Here is a 16,330-nt window from a genome sequence, read left to right as displayed (position 1 = left end):
AACCATGTCAGATTAATCAAAATCACCCGTCCTTTTTTTTTCATGGTGCCTGTTTTCATTGTATAGCTCAAAAGGCTTCCAAACCCCAAAGAAAACTTCAGACCACAGGAAATCCACTGAATGTTCAAAGTTCAGGTTTTTTGGGTGTCATTGAGGTCATAAAAGCTAAAAGAAAAAAAGAAAAAGAAAAATAAATGAAAATGAATGTCATAAAACCTTTAATATTACTATTATCATTATTATCCAAGGAGGGCACCGTTCACGTGATATATGGACTCCTGGATCGACCCATGACGTCGCTGGCACAGCTCAACCTGTCGCGGGTGCAGGTGCGCGGCGTGCAGCGGGTGCTGCTGCTGCGCCCGGACACCCCGAGCCCCTCGCTGCCGCCCGACGTGGAGACGCTGGACGTCCTGGCGCCGGACGTGGCCGTGCCCGCCCGGGAGACCACCTACTGGTGCACGGTTCACCGGCTGCCCCAGGACATGCCCAAGAACCACATTGTCATGGTACAGTGGTGTTCCCTTCCTTACTACCGGCCTGACACCTAGAGGTTTCTAAAGGTTTCTAAAAGCACTGGCTGCCAGCACATTCCTTTTTATATGCACAATCAATTAGTGAAATATAATGACATTTAGAGAGCATTGGATTTGTACTCATGTGGTTATGACGATTGGAACTCATATAGGACCACTTCACCACTTTTCAACCTATCTTCATCATATAAATTGGTCCTCACTATAATGTTCATGATAAAATGCCAAAATCGAAACCTAAGGTTTTTTTGAGTGAAATCACTGAATATACCTTTAAAGGTAGAGTAAGTGATTTCACTTAATTCAAATATCACTTATTTTTTTGTTTTGTTGTGATAATCCTCTCTACTATAGAGTGTGCTGACCATATAAGGAGTTCCTCCCTGTCCCCAGTTAACCCCTGGGGGTCAAAAAAACCTTAGGTTTCGTTTTTGACTCTCTATCCTGATTGGACGAAAGGCTTTGGGTCCCAGCCAAAAACGAAACCTACGTTTTTTTTTGAGTGAAATCACTGAATATACCTTTAACCTGTTGACTAATATAACGTATTATTCCCCTTCCCCCTTTCTCTGTTCCGGTACAGTACGAGTCAGTGATTACTGCGGGCAACGAGGCCATTGTGCATCACATGGAGGTGTTTGAGTGTTCCCCCGACGTCCAGAGTGTGCCCCGGTACAGCGGCTCCTGTGACGACAAGATGAAGCCTTCCACGCTCAATTCCTGCCGTCATGTACTGGCCGCCTGGGCCATGGGGGCTGAGGTATATGCTTACGGACAAGCGCTGTGTGTGTGTGTGTGTGTGTGTGTGTGTGTGTGTGTGTGTGTGTGTGTGTGTGTGTATGTATATAGTTAGTTAGTTGCTGGGAGAGTGAGCGAGTAATTGGCATGAAAATGTTACTTGAAGGGGAATACCGTACCGCTCATTTTCAACATTGAACTGATGTGTCATTAAAGGTATATTCAGTGATTTCACTCAAACAACCTTAGGTTTCGTTTTTGGCTGTGGGACCTATAAGCCTTCGTCCAATCAGGATAGAGTCAAAAACGAAACCTAATGTTTTTTTTTACCCCCAGGGGTTAACTGGGGACAGGGAGGAACTCCTTATATGGTCAGCACACTATAGTAGAGAGGATTATCACAACAAAACAAAAAAAATAAGTGATATTTGAATTAAGTGAAATCACTGAATATACCTTGTCGGGGTTATGTCAAAGGTTGTGTGTCCAACCTATAGTCTCAACAGAAGAGCAGGGAGACCTTGAATTAACATACTCTACCGCACAGATTGGACAAAATAAAAATTGTTATTCACTGAAGAAAATGTCAAAAACGAAGGGGCACGGTGGCACGTATAGCTTTAAAGCGCAAATAACATGCATTTTAAAACAGCTTTTAATATTTATTAATCATATTGTCTATGTCCCTCAAAGTTATTTCTAATGGTTTGAGCCTCAATCACCACTCTGATATAAGCAGGCCTTGTCAATTCTTTCTGGACTTTGAAAGCAGTTTTAGCTGCAGTACCACACTGTCCTGAGGTGGAGAGGGTGCTGATATGCAGATTATTTAATATTTTAGTCATTATAATACTCATGCTAGATACAACCAGGCTTGTTTCCATTCCATGCCAGCTTGGAAAATCAACAATGGTGGACATTGTAAACAAAGTGGAAATGCAAATGTGCAACTGAAGACTGAAGAAAAGGAGGAATTATACAAAGTAGGGTGACATTGATGACATCACGATGAGGCCAAAATCAGTCGAGCTGTTTCTGAGAGCAATTTCCATTAAAACACCCATATGACATGAAGGCCTGATTGTTCAAAATTGGTTATTTGTGGGGATAGAAAACACACATGGGAGCCCCAAAAACACAAAATAAATTGAAAAAGTTGAATTTTATGTTATAGGTCCTTTAATGCATTCATATTAATATATTATGTAAATGTCTTATTGTTAATTAAAATTATATTTTATATTTGAAATCCTTCGTAGGCATTTTACTACCCTCCTGATGCAGGGCTGCCATTGGGTGGACCAGGTTCTTCAAAATTCCTTCGGCTGGAGGTCCATTACCACAACCCCCTGCTGCTGTCCGGTACGCACGCATGCACGCACGCACGCACGCACGTGCGCACGCAGTATGATTATATGGACGATGTTCTCTATACTGCGCACGCAGCATGATTATATGCGGACGATGTTCTCTACTGCGCACGCAGGACGGCGAGACTCATCGGGGATACGTCTGGTGTATACGCCCAGTCTGAGGCGCTACGACGCCGGCATCATGGAGCTGGGCCTCGTCTATACTCCGCTGATGGCCGTCCCGCCAAGACAACACAGCTTCTTCCTCACCGGCTACTGCACGTCCAAGTGTACCCACACTGTACGTATAGAGCATATAGCTTCGCGCCAGATCAGTCTCAATCCTTTTAATACTCTATGGTCAACACGTGCAAAAGTATATAGTCCTGGGAATGTATTGTAGTAGGTATAGTGTACACTGTACAGTAGGAATCATGTCGTATATGTGTAAAATCTATAGTGACACTATAAAATTAACTAGAAACATTGAGTATACCTTCATTTTAGTAAGGCATTTGCCCAGTCGGACTCTTAAGCTGCCCTGTTTTTAACAGTTTTATTCTTATTTTTATTTTACTTTTTTTATCTGTAGCACTTTGAGATTTGTTTCAAATATAAAGTGCGTTATAAATAAAATGTATTATTATTATTATTATTATTATGAAGAGAATTCATTATACTTTCTTTCCCTATAATCCCCTCTCTCTTAAAAATGGCGGCCATTTTCATTGAAAATGTTACATTATCCAAAAGAAACATTTACCAAGTAGCCTACTATGCATGGAAACATGTCCAAATTATGTCTGAACCCATCACTCATAAGAAAAACGGTTGTTGCTGGTGGCCATTTTGAAAAAAAAATGGCTGCTACGGGCGCCATGTTGAAAGTTCAAGTTGGGTCCATATATATCCAAATCTTTTTTAGAATGCCTTTGGCTATAAGTGTACCAAATGTCATGCTTTTATCACACACTGAAACGATTACATTCATATAGTGGAGCTAAGCTGCTGTACTCTCTCTCTCTCTCTCTCTCTCTCTGTCCTCATTCCAGGCCTTGCCTCCCAGGGGCATAAACATCTTCGCGTCCCAGCTGCACACACACTTGGCCGGGCGGGCCGTGCGCACCGTCCTCGTGAGGGCCGGCAGGGAGCTGGAAGTGGTGCAGGAGGACCAGCACTTCAGCACGCACTACCAGGTATAATAGAATGAACCCATTCTGACCTGAGATCAGATTCTAAAAAAAATAAGTTCTTCTATACAGTCTATACACATCCTGACCGTTTTCTGAAAAAGCTATGTTTCTACGTCAGTCGATTTTTTTCAAAAATAGCAGACCTATACAGGCTCGTATAGCGCGCCACTCGGTGTCGCGCTATGAGCTTGTAAGATCTGCTATTTTTCAATAGCTGCCTTAAAGCATGACATAACGCTAACGCCAAAAGGGGTTCGCGCCCAGAATGGATGAATGAACAGGACTGTAAAGTGTCTCCTAAACTAAAAGCAGTGCGGTTCTCGAGCGTTGTCATGTACAACATATAAGGATATATATATATATATGCACACTTTAGTCTCTATCTTTACAAAATGCACTACTACTCTCGTGCTCTCGTTATCATCGTATCAATGTTTTTTTGTTCATAATATTTCTGTGTTTTGGCCCAGGAAATATAAAGTATAGCCTATTGTGTCTGACTAATCCCGTAATAAGGGATGGGCTGCGAAAGGCGAAAGGCAGGCATACACGGAAATAAAACAATTAATTCATTCATTCATTCATTCATGCACACATTTTCCAAATAGATAAAGTATAAAGTGGTTAAAGTTATTGGCACGTTATGAACTAATTGAATTAGCTGGGAGCCCCAATGTTCTAAAGGAGACAAATATTATCATTGTTCTCTCACTGTACATTACACTGTATAATATGCAGCGATTCTCAACCTGTGGGCCATGAGGATATTGCAAGTGGGCCCCCAAATAATTAAACCACTGCAGTATAACCGATTTTAGGCCTGACTTTGACATAAAAAAAAATCTTCTAAATCCTGACAGTTTTCTATATCAGTGGTGCTCAATATTTCATGTCAAGGACCCCAAACATTATATGCAATTGGCCGCGCACCCCCATTTGAAAATATGTTGTTCCAGGGACCTCCCCAGAAGCAAAGATTTGAGTTAAAAATGTCCGCTCTGAATATTATATTCACAAATGGTGAAAATAGCCGATCTACAAGTGCAGCAATCACGACCCATGTTTTGGTCTGTCGTGGAGCAGAACAAACAACTTGGTTGAGAGATCGCAGGTGTATTTATGCTGTGGTGATTGCACCGGGGATTGGCCGGGTGATAATGAAAGGCAGGTGAGTTTGATGAGGAGGGGGAGGAGTTGTTGATAATGAGGGAGGAGTGGTTAAGGTCTTCTCCCCAAACTGCGTTTCCCTTAAGATGTAATACTTTTACATTTGGGGGGTTTTCCTTGAATAGACGTGTGGAGGTTATTGTTAAATTAAAAAGTGTTGTTGGACCAGAAAGGCCTGCCCGATTTAGCACCCTTGTAGCAACATTCTTATATTTAATTGCACTTTACAGTAGTACTAAAAGCAGGGGAATTGGATTCTATACATTTGGACCACACATGCAGCACAGCAACTCTGCAATGTGCAGTTGGCAGACCATGAACAGAATAGTTTTTGGATTCTTTTAAAGCCATTTTGTTTCATTTTGGGCCCAAATTAAAAGCCCAATTGTTTCTAAATGATTACCAGGTGATTATATGTATACACTACAGTATAGTGTAGAATAGTGGAAGCTAAAGTCTTTGTTAGATAATTCGCGCTATACATCATGTGTGCCACGAATAACAAAGAACGTATAGACCTTCAATCCCATGGGAAATGCAGTTTCATCTGCGACCCCAGCTGATGGCTGCTCAGAGGTGGCGGGTGTGTGTGTGTGTGTGTGTGTGTGTGTGTGTGGGGGGGGGGGGGGTTAGGGGTTACATGTCTTGCTCAGGGACACTTCAATACACACCGCATAATAGGGCGGGCGGGGAAGCGAGCCGGTGACCTCCTGATTATTGCCAGATGGGCTGCATGCATGCGACCCCCATTGTATGTTTGTTTTGTCACGGCGACATCCGGGGGAGGGGGGGGGGGGGTGGGTTGGCATCACCGGGCCTGAGGGAACGTCGAACGTGAGGGCCCCCCCCCCCTCCCTCCCGACAGTGGTGGAGGTCGGAGAGGTATATTAGACTGACACCACGGCGCGTACTCAGAGCTTCAAGCTGTGACTCCGCCCACCCCCCCCCCCCCCGGGGAAAGTTAGTTGTGTGATTTGCTCTCGTTCACTGCAATGCAATTTTGAAGCATTTCCCAAAACAATTATTGAGTATAGCGATTATCAAACGTATATTTGCAATGCCATACGCGTTGAAAGATCTGTTTGCCCCCCCCCCGTGGACAAAGGCGCGCTACACCTCCGCAAGTTAGATATATTATCGGCGTAGATGTTTGTTCTGTATGTGATTAAAGATGGAGTGCCACAATGTTTGTATTTTTCCAGTTTTTCATGTGTCTATGAGGTGACAGTACTTTACTTAGACACCCTGGAGTTGTTTTTATGTGCAATTGTGTATTGACTTTGTATTTAGGGTTTCTTCCTGGAGGCGGAACCCTTGACAGTCAAACGGGCCAATGAAGTAAATATAGTGACACCACACTATCAGCCCCTCCCCCTTTATCATACAACTACAGCTGTGGGTGCGGCTTCAGTTCAGGTGGATCACCACCCATCACCACCCACCAGGCAAACCAGGCATACTTAATGAACTGGTGGGCGTGTCCACATAAAAGCATGATTTTAACAAATACTTTACTCTTTTTTTTTTGTAATAATTATATTGTTATAATACCTGATGATCATGTTTTAGGGTGGAAAACAATGGTGGCACTCCTTTAAGGATTGGACCAAAGTTGCATTGGCAGCCATAGAAAATTCTTACCCCCGGGCTAAAACCTGGATGTGACGTTTTGTGGGCGTTCCTGTCTATAGCGTGTTGTCAGTCTCTATTGGGTCGGGAAGCTTGGTTGTTGAGGGCCTTGTTGTAGGTGGTGAGCAGTATTTTAAAAGCCCATTTAGATCTGAGGCAGATTCTTTAAAAATAAATAAATAAATAAGGCATCTAAATCATGTTCAGGTTTTCTGAAAAACCTATGTTTCCCCCCCTAGTTTGACACATTACATGCTTCTTAAAGCATAATTATTAAATAAGGCCATAACATATATTTCTTGGCCTCATAGGTTTTTAATGGTATAGGCCTACTCCAACTTTCAACCCCTGAATTTACCATGCATGATCCAACGTTTATATAACAATTCAATTTTTAATATGTTATTTGGATGAACCCTATAAGGATCATGAATCACCTTCAATGATTACTAATTGTGATTTATTTTTAGCTCAGATTGACTGGCCTAATGAGGTGAGTTTTCGTCGACTAAAACCAAGACGAAAAACCTTTTTCCACGGACGAAAACGACATGGAAAATAAATGAAAACTAAGCTATGATGACTAAAACTAAATATGTTGACAATTTTAGTCAACAGATAAAAACTAGAGTAAAATGTTAGGAAGGGACTAGTGGCCAAGAGATCCAGTATAAATCATTTTACACTTGGTTGCATGCTGAAAAAAAATAATATATAATGTAAGTATATACATACTGTACCTGCATTCGCACACGGCACAACGCAACAGTCTGTTGTGGAATCCCTGGAACAACATACTTTGAGATGGCCAAATACAGTACATACTGTATTATGTTTGAGGGTCCTTGACATGAAAATGTTTGAGAACCATGTGATATATAGAAACATGAGGTTTTTCAGAACACCGTCAGGATTTAGAAGACATTTGTATAGAATAATTATTTCCCCGCGTACCAGTGTTGTTTCCGTCGACTATGAAACTAAGACGAAAAACTTTTTTTTTCCACTGACGAAAACTGAACACCTCTAAATAATATAAGCTATAACGACTAAAGTTTCGTCAACATGTAAAAGCTAGACTAAAACGTTAGGAAGGGACTATAGTGGACAAGAGATCCAGTATAAGTCATTTTACAATTTAGTTGCACGCTGAAAATAGCCGAACTACAAGCTCACGCGACGCCTCCGTTATTTTCAATGAAGCTATCCCACACCGGCGGCGTCAGACGCGCGCTGGCCCTCGGAATTCACGCCTCGCCTGACGCTCCGATACGCCCGCTGTTCTATTTCCCAGGCGTTGCCGCGCGGCCTCCTCCATTCCGGGAATCCGTGGGCGCTAGGCTAGCTGGCCAGCCGCGCGGTAGCGCGCCGTGTCCTGTTGGGTGTTGCTGTGCGACTGTGCCACGTCATATTACCTTAATAATGGTCTAAACATGGTCATGAATACTTTCTGCTTCCAGTCACTAGTTTAAAGTCTCATTTCTCATGTCATAATATTCTTTTTGGAAAGGTTTGGTCCCATTTATTAAAAAAATGACCATAAAGTCGCGTATGTTCTGAGGGGCGTGGCTACCGTTACAGTCTATGATCGGGATGCCAAATCTGCTGCCAAAAACAACCCCCGGGTGGAATCCTTGTTGATGGTGGACAATCCTTTTCGTGTATACATCCTTTTGTGAATGTTTTCTTGCGCTTCTTCTTTACAGACAATCCGAGTTCTGAGGAAGATGGTCAACGTTCTACCTGTAAGTATATATACTGTACCTGCATTTGCACAAGGCACAACGCAACAGTCTGTTGCGTCGTGCCTTTTGGTGTTTTCAAGCATTATCTTATACTTTTTTAGAAAAATCCTGAAAATGTGTCGCAAATCTTTGAATATATATTCTTTCAGACTTCAGAGCCAACGTTTTTTTTTAACTGATATCTTTGCTTCTGCATGGTGGAGTCCCTGGAACAACCTATTTTGAGATGGCCAATTACAGTAGGCTACATAATTATATTTTTGGGGGTTAGCCTAACCCTTGACATGAAAATGTTTTGAGAACGACTTATCAGAAACATGAGGTTTTTCACAAAACCGTCAGGATTTAGAAGGCATTTGTATCGAATCTTTTCTCAGGTCAACATATATGGCCACATATGGGCTCGTTCTGTTTGTAACCTATACCGTCACCTATTGATGATAAGCCCAGAATATGGATGCCCAGGTTACAACATTTTGCTGAGAATAGCAGATCTACAAGCTCACCAGCTATAACTATAATACAAGCTCACACTGAGTCAAGTATGTAGACCCCTCTCTGAGACTCTCGCGGTCAACGAAAGTATAGGGTTTAAGTGGACCATATATTTCGAACTCGGTTATATTCAGTAAAGCTAGATGCAACAAAGTCTGTGTTATGAGCGCTTACTGTGCACTGTCACTGTATGTGCTTGTGTGGTGTGTTTGTGTGCGTGCACACCCACCGGGCCGCACTTCAGTGGCGTGCACAGATAGACACTAGGGGGTGCTAGAGCACGCCCTGCCCTTTTGGCAATGTGCCCTTTTGGAAGAAAAAAATATAACATTATTATTTTTTATTTTTTTTGTGTACACTGTACAGTATGTGGACCAAGCGGTGACATTGATCAATTCTTGATAAAAAAGCTTCTGATATATTATATTTAGGCCCTAAAATCTATACATCTCACACTATTAAAGGCAACCGGCCCGGTTCCACATGCTGCACAAGGTGCCCCTTTTTTTCACTTGAGCACCTGCCCCCTCTAAATGTCTGTGCACGCCACTGCCGCATTTCAATCCACAGGGCGACGTCCTCGTAACCAAGTGTACCTATAATACAGAAGACAGAACCAAGCCGACAGTGGTAAGAAACACACAACAACAACAACAAGGGACATGTATAATCTGTAGCTATATAATACACGTCTAAACAGTGGGGGAAAGTAACTAAGTACTTTTACTTAAGTACTGCACTTAACTACAATTTTGAGGTATTTGTACTTTACTTGAGTATTTCAAATTTCCAGTATACTTTTACTTCTGCTTTTACATCTCTGAGACAAAATGTGTACTTTTGCTCCACTACAGTTTATTTGAAAACTTTAGTCACTATGGTTACTTTGGGCGATTTTGATTTTGATTTAGAAAACATACATTAACCACTTCAACCCTTGAAAATAGCCGATCTACATAAGAGCTTGTAGATCGGATTATTTTCAATAGATTTTCTAAACATTTTTGAACTTTTGAATATTAATGCTTTTACTTTTGGTACTTTAAGTACATTTTGATGCCGATACTTGTGTACTTTTACTCAAGTACATTTTCAATTCTGTATACTTTTGCTCGTGACGAAGTAGTTCTTAATTTCAGTATTGGTACTTTTACTGAAGTAAAACAAGTGAGTAGCCTACTTTCCCCACCACTGTGTTTAATTGACATGGGGATATTGACGTGGGGCACATTCATCTCTCTCTTTCTCTCTCTCTCTCTCTCTCTCTCTCTCTCTCTCTCTCTCTCTCTCTCTCTCTCGCTCTCTCTCTAAGCCTTTCTAGTTTCTCTTCAGCTCATAGTCTACTGGCCAGCCCATGGAGCCCCATTGTGAACCCATATATTAGCATGTGTCAAACTAGGGGGTTTTCACGACGCTGAATCCATTCCAAGCATTGGTTTTGCAAAAGAAAACCACTCATTGGGCTAAAAACGTCCATTGCACAAATGTGACGATGTCAGCACAGCAAGTGGGCATGGCCGTTTTTTGTTTTTTTTTAGCCCAATGAGTGTTTTCTTTTTGTTGGCAAAACTAAAGCTTGGAATGGATTCAGCATCATGAAAACCCCCCTATAGTTTGACACGTCACGTGCTACATAAAGCACGATGAAATGTTGAATATTGTGCCTTCTATAGGTTGTTAGTTAACGGTATGGTCACTTATTATGCCAATTATGAAAATTGCTCAACATAATGCAAGTTAGCATCCGGGCGGTTTCTACATGCCGGGGGGGGGGGGGACGACGCATATACACAACATTTCTAACACAAAACCTTGGTGTATACCCAACATGCCTGGGTTCACATTCTGGCAAGTGTGACTATCAGCTTTGATCTTTCTCCAAAGAAAACACCCAAACACCCAAACTCACACTACTATACTACCTCTCCCACTCATCACCACCTCTGGAGTTTGACTCAAAATGCGTAATTCAAAAGAAGAATTCCGACAGTTATTATTCGACAAAGTATATGGGCTCGTTGTTTTACTCTTCTCCGTCTCGCCCGTCTCTCTCTCTCTCTCTCTCTCTCTCTCTCTCTCCAGGGAGGTTTCAGCATCATGGATGAGATGTGCGTGAACTACGTACACTACTACCCTCGCACTCAGCTGGAGCTCTGCAAGAGCCACGTCGACACTGGATATCTGCAGAAATATTTCAGCCTCATGAACAGGTATACTTAATATCTAGGTCTCTACAGTACATTTTAATGTTTCTATAGATACACATAGGTTTTTTCAGAAAACTGTTATTTTAGTTTAGTTTAAGTTTTAGTCCCATTTTAGTCACCTGGAATGTTTTAGTGTTAGTCTAGTTTTAGTCGACTAAATGTCATACGACTTTAGTCGACTAAATCTACAGTTGATTTAGTCGGCTGAAATGTATTTTGGCGGGCCTCGATGCCGTCGTAATGACAGTTTTTACACTTGCTGAAAAATACCACGTCGCAACTGGATCTCTTGTCCACTATAGTCCCTTCCTAACATTTTTATTTGGCGACGAAATTGTCAGTATATTCAGTCGTCATAGCTTCGTTTTCATTTTTCGTTTCCATGTAGTTTTCGTCAGTGAAAAAAGGTAGCCGACGGACATTTTTCGTCTTAGTTTTAGTCGACAAAATCAACACTGGTTTCAGGGTCGTGGTTGAGCTAATACGTTCGGACATGCATGTGATTGTCTAAAACGCTTGTCACATATTTCAGCGGGTCACCAATTTCACCGTAACACCCAATCCAATGCTGGAGTGAGCGAGTGTGAGTGAGCGAGTGTGAGTGAGCGAGTGTGAGTGAGCCAGTGGGCCGAGATTTTGGTTTATTGGAACTCCTGTTGAGTGCCGAAGTGCACTTGAGCGAGATAACGAACCGCAAACTGCTCCCGATGTAGCAGGTTGGGGCCTTGCGTGATGGCCTCCGATGAAGGTGCCATTTATAAATGCACCATTCACAACTGCAGATGTGCTTGCTGCTTTGTGTTAAACTCAAATCTTTGCTTTTGGGGGAGGGGGGGTCCCTGGTACAAATTTACCATTTTCAGATGCATGCACATATATTTGTGGGGGTCCTTTAAACATTTAAAAAGGTTGAGCACCACATAGGTTTTTCAAAAAACTGTCATCATTTATAGAAGACATTTCTTTCATTCATTCAAGTTTTATTTTACTCTCGTAATTAAACTCATTTTTGGTGTCGTCGAGTGATACAATATCATTATAGAAAAAAAAATCATAATACATCAGAAGACCAGGAAAATAAATCTAGGGCTGTATTATGTGTGTCTTAAGTACCAGGTCTTATTCCCTAACTTGAGTAAACTAAAGACCTGGAGGCGTGATCAATGCCATTTGGCTATTCTGAGTGGCCAAAGAGCATTGATCACGTCTCCAGGTCTTTAGTTTACTCAAGTTATGGAATAAGACCTGGTACAGTACTTAAGACACGCAAAATACAGCCCCTAGTCTCAATGGGTTAACCAATTTTGGGTGTGAACCCCTTTTGGTGTTTTAAAACATTATGCTATTCTTTAGCTTTTGAAAAATAGCAGATCTACAAGCTGCCTCTAATCTTTGAATATATATTATTACAGAGTGAACGTTTTATCTCAAATCTTTGCTTCTGGGCTGGGGTGGGGTCCCTGGAAAAAACATATTTCGGCGGCCAAATACATAATAGCCTTGATATTATAAGGTTTTTCGGAAAAAAAAGATTTTGAAGACATTTTTAAAAAGAAATCGACGTCCGGCCTAAACGGGTTAAAAATAAGTTACGGATTGTAGCTTATGTACTCTCAGTAGAATTGTTTGCCCTTCAGAATCCTTCCTCAGACCCTCGCTCCACACGTCTCTCTGCTCCAGTTGCTCTAGTCTAGTCTATCCCCAATGTTCCTACAGCAGTGTGTATACCGACTGTTGTTTATCACAAAAGGCCAGACGCTGTGCGTCCTTTTTTTTAAACAAACTGTGCCTTTGTGTGACACCAGTGGGAAAGTTTTATTATCGTCTCCTTTCTTCCCAATTGCCCTCCAATACTCACGGGCGGCTGCGTGGCTCAGGAGGTATAGAAGAGCAGGTCGTCCAACGATCCCTGCGGGTCGGCGGTTCGAATCCCGGGCTCCTCCTCCTGTCCTATACATGTGGAAGTGTCCTTGGGGGGGAAAGAAGACACTGAACCCTACACATCGCCTCCAATGAGTCGGTCGGTGTGAGCTCGGCCGCCGGCGCTATGTGTGAATGTGGGAAGTGAGGACTGCTGCTGGCGACGTCGACTGAAAAGCGCTATAAAAATGCAAATTCCTGATATTCTCTCGACCTCTCTCTCCCTCCCCCTACCCCACGACACGTACCGTCCAGGTTCCAGGGCCGGGACCAGTGCGCGTGTGCCGAGGTCGGCGTGACCGAGCAGTATTCCAGGATCGACTGGGACACGTTCAGTGGAGAGGTGCTGGACTCGCTGTATAGAACAGCCCCCATCTCCATGCACTGCAATCAGTCTTCTGCACGCCTCTTTCCTGTGAGTCACATTGCGCACGCACGCACGCACGCACGCACGCACACACAGCCATTTGCCATTTGATCAGGAGCTTGTGGGCCCACACACATGCACAGCCGAGTGCGAAGAGTGCGTGCAAACCAGAAAACACACACACACACACACACACACACACACACACACGCACACACACACCATTTCAATTGATTAGCGATAGCAGTTCCACGTTAAGTCCCCCCAAACCAGAAACCAAAATGCTGCTGGACACTACATCATTTAATTATCTGAAGACAGGTTTGGGTTGACTTTCAGTTCAGCCACCCCCACCCCCACCCACACACACACACACACACACACACACACACACACAGTACACCGACCAGCCAGTTATACAACTAACATGCTCACGCAATCACATGTATCATCCGTGCACACACGCACGCACGCACGCACTCACTCACTCACGGCCAAGCTACACCTGCAGGCAATTTTGCGCACGTGCTGCGTATGCGTTTACTGCGCGCGTACGGTGCGTTTGGATGGGACCAATATATGTCAATGATACCAGGCTATACACCAGACGCACGGATACCGCGGGCCATCCTACGCGTGCTCTAAAAAATAGGATCGGTTCTAAAAAAAAACTTTACGTGCGTATGCCCCCGTGCGCGCGTATCCATACTAGTGTTATCCTCCCGGAAGGTCCCGCACAAACCTGCCGCGCGTCCGACAGATCGATGTAGCCAGGGCATTTTGGCTTATACGCACGCACGGTCCGCGCGTTTAGAGTAAACGGGCGAGAAAAGCCTGGTGTATAGCTTGGCCGTCACCAGCACCAGGCCAAGCTAGCCCCCTTATGACTACACGTGTGCGTGCACCTTAGAGCAGGGATACTCAAATAGATTTACCTGTGGGCCACATTACAAAAATGGCTAGGGGCCAGGGGCCAGTAGATAAAATTACGACATTAATGATACTTGATAACTTCTCTCTTTCAATTGCTTTATTTTCGCAAAATGTATCAAAGTACAATGTGCATGCGCACACAATATGTAAATAAATAAATGTGTTACATTTTCTTGCATAAACACAAAGAGCTGTTTCCATAACTGCACAAATTATTGCACATAACATGAGTAGCTGTTATAATAACATAATAACATAACATGAGTAGCTCTTTGCCTGCCTGTCTGTCTGTCCATGAGTAGTTATTTGTCTGTCTGTCAATGAGTAGCTGTCTTACTGTCTGCCTGTCTATGAGTAGCTGTCTGCCTGCCTGTCTATGAGTAGCTGTCTGTCTGCCTGCCTGCCTGCCTGTCCAATTGTCCATGAGTAGCTGTCTGTCTGCCTGTCTGAGTAGCTGTCTGCCTGCCTGCCTAATTGTCCATGAGTAGCTGTCTGTCTGCCTGTCTATGAGTAGCTGTCTGCCTTCCTGTCTGTCCAATTGTCCATGAGTAGCTGTCTGTCTGTCTATGAGTAGCTGTCTGCCTGCCTGCCCAATTGTCTATGAGTAGCTGTCTGTCTGTCTATGAGTAGCTGTCTGCCTTCCTGCCTGTCCAATTGTCCATGAGTAGCTGTCTGTCTGTCTATGAGTAGCTGTCTGCCTTCCTGCCTGTCCAATTGTCCATGAGTAGCTGTCTGCCTGCCTGTCCAATTCTCCATGAGTAGCTGTCTGTCTGCCTGTCTATGAGTAGCTGTCTGACTGCCTGCCTGTCCAATTCTCCATGAGTAGCTGTCTGTCTGTCTGCCTGTCTATGAGTAGCTGTCTGCCTGCCTGCCAGCCAGCAAGTTGGTTAACAGAAAATAAATTGTTATGGCTGAGTAAAATAAATAAACACAATTTGCCTGAAAATAGATTACCCAGCTATGACCTTTTTCATGAAAAAGGTCATACTAGTGATAGTAGTGATATGGCTGACTGAGTAAAATAAAACAATCTACCTGAAAATAGATAGCTACTGTATAAGTGAAGAGCAATTTCCACAATTACCATTTCCGCAATTTCCATTTCCGCAACTTCCATTTCCGCAATTTCCTCAATTTCCATTTCAGCAATTTCCATTTCCACCATTTCCGCAATTTCCGCAATTACCATTTCCGCAATTTCCATTTCCGCAGTTCCGCAATTTCCGCAATTTCCATTTCCGCAATTTCCGCAATTTCCATTTCCATTTCCAACTATTAATGGCAGCTGGGTTTCATCATTCAAATAAAATAGAATTCTGTCCGTTTAGCTATAAAATTATGTCAGGGAATAGGGATACACAGTATATGTCTTTCATTTGCATTGCATCTCCCCCACCTCCCCCCCCCCCCCCCCCCAAGCTTTTATTTTCGTTCGAGTAATAGTACAACTCTAATAGTATTACTTATAATAATGTAATTAAAGATAACTTCATTCAGATTTATTTCATTTTCCAGATTTTTTTTCCTTTTTTTTAGATTTTCATTGGTGGGCCAATCATAATGGTCCCGCGGGCCTGATGTGGCCCGCGGGCCTGAGGTTGAGTATCACTGCTCTAAGGTGTGCACCCAAACACAGACACAGAGGGGGGGAAAAAGGTCGATAAATCCCAATTATTGTACTTCTTTTCTGCAGGGTGACTGGGACAAGCAGCCCCTACCGGTGGTCACCTCGACCCTACAGAGACCTCGCTACCCCTGTGAGGGGGGGGCGATGCTCCCCACCACCACCACCACCACGAAGCAGCCCGACGCGCCCAGTGCCCCCACCATGGTGTGAAGGTCCACCAGCGTTGTTTTCGTCGACTGAAACTATACAAGACGAAAAAATGTCCGTCGACTACCTTTTCTTCACCCGACGAAAAACTGAATGGAAACTACGTGAAAGCTATAAGCCGCGACGACTAGTGTCGACTACAACTAGTCGACACTTAAAACATTCCAGGTGACTAAAATGTGACAGAAACTTAACCCATTCTGACCGGGAACCC

The 16,330-nt window shown here is 43.2% G+C and overlaps 1 protein-coding gene across 1 annotated transcript in view; it reads left to right on the top strand.

Annotated features, from left to right (window-relative positions):
• The window catches only part of dbh (dopamine beta-hydroxylase (dopamine beta-monooxygenase)), a gene marked incomplete at both ends in the record, with an annotated part of 35,382 nt that extends 19,263 nt beyond the window's left edge, over positions 1-16,119 (top strand). The window contains 10 exons of the mRNA XM_080755495.1: positions 249-509; positions 1,120-1,296; positions 2,534-2,636; positions 2,761-2,927; positions 3,679-3,822; positions 8,322-8,360; positions 9,426-9,485; positions 10,938-11,065; positions 13,238-13,397; positions 15,976-16,119. Coding sequence (XP_080611621.1) covers positions 249-509; positions 1,120-1,296; positions 2,534-2,636; positions 2,761-2,927; positions 3,679-3,822; positions 8,322-8,360; positions 9,426-9,485; positions 10,938-11,065; positions 13,238-13,397; positions 15,976-16,119 — 1,383 coding nt within the window. The remainder of the gene's footprint in view (positions 1-248; positions 510-1,119; positions 1,297-2,533; positions 2,637-2,760; positions 2,928-3,678; positions 3,823-8,321; positions 8,361-9,425; positions 9,486-10,937; positions 11,066-13,237; positions 13,398-15,975) is intronic.
• Positions 16,120-16,330: the final 211 nt, after the last annotated feature.

Source organism: Protomyctophum bolini (genome assembly GCF_963924005.1).
Source record: "Protomyctophum bolini genome assembly, chromosome: 22".
NCBI lineage: Eukaryota > Metazoa > Chordata > Actinopteri > Myctophiformes > Myctophidae > Protomyctophum > Protomyctophum bolini.
Note: the sequence above shows the minus strand (reverse complement) of the source record. Positions and strands in the feature narration are given on the sequence as shown.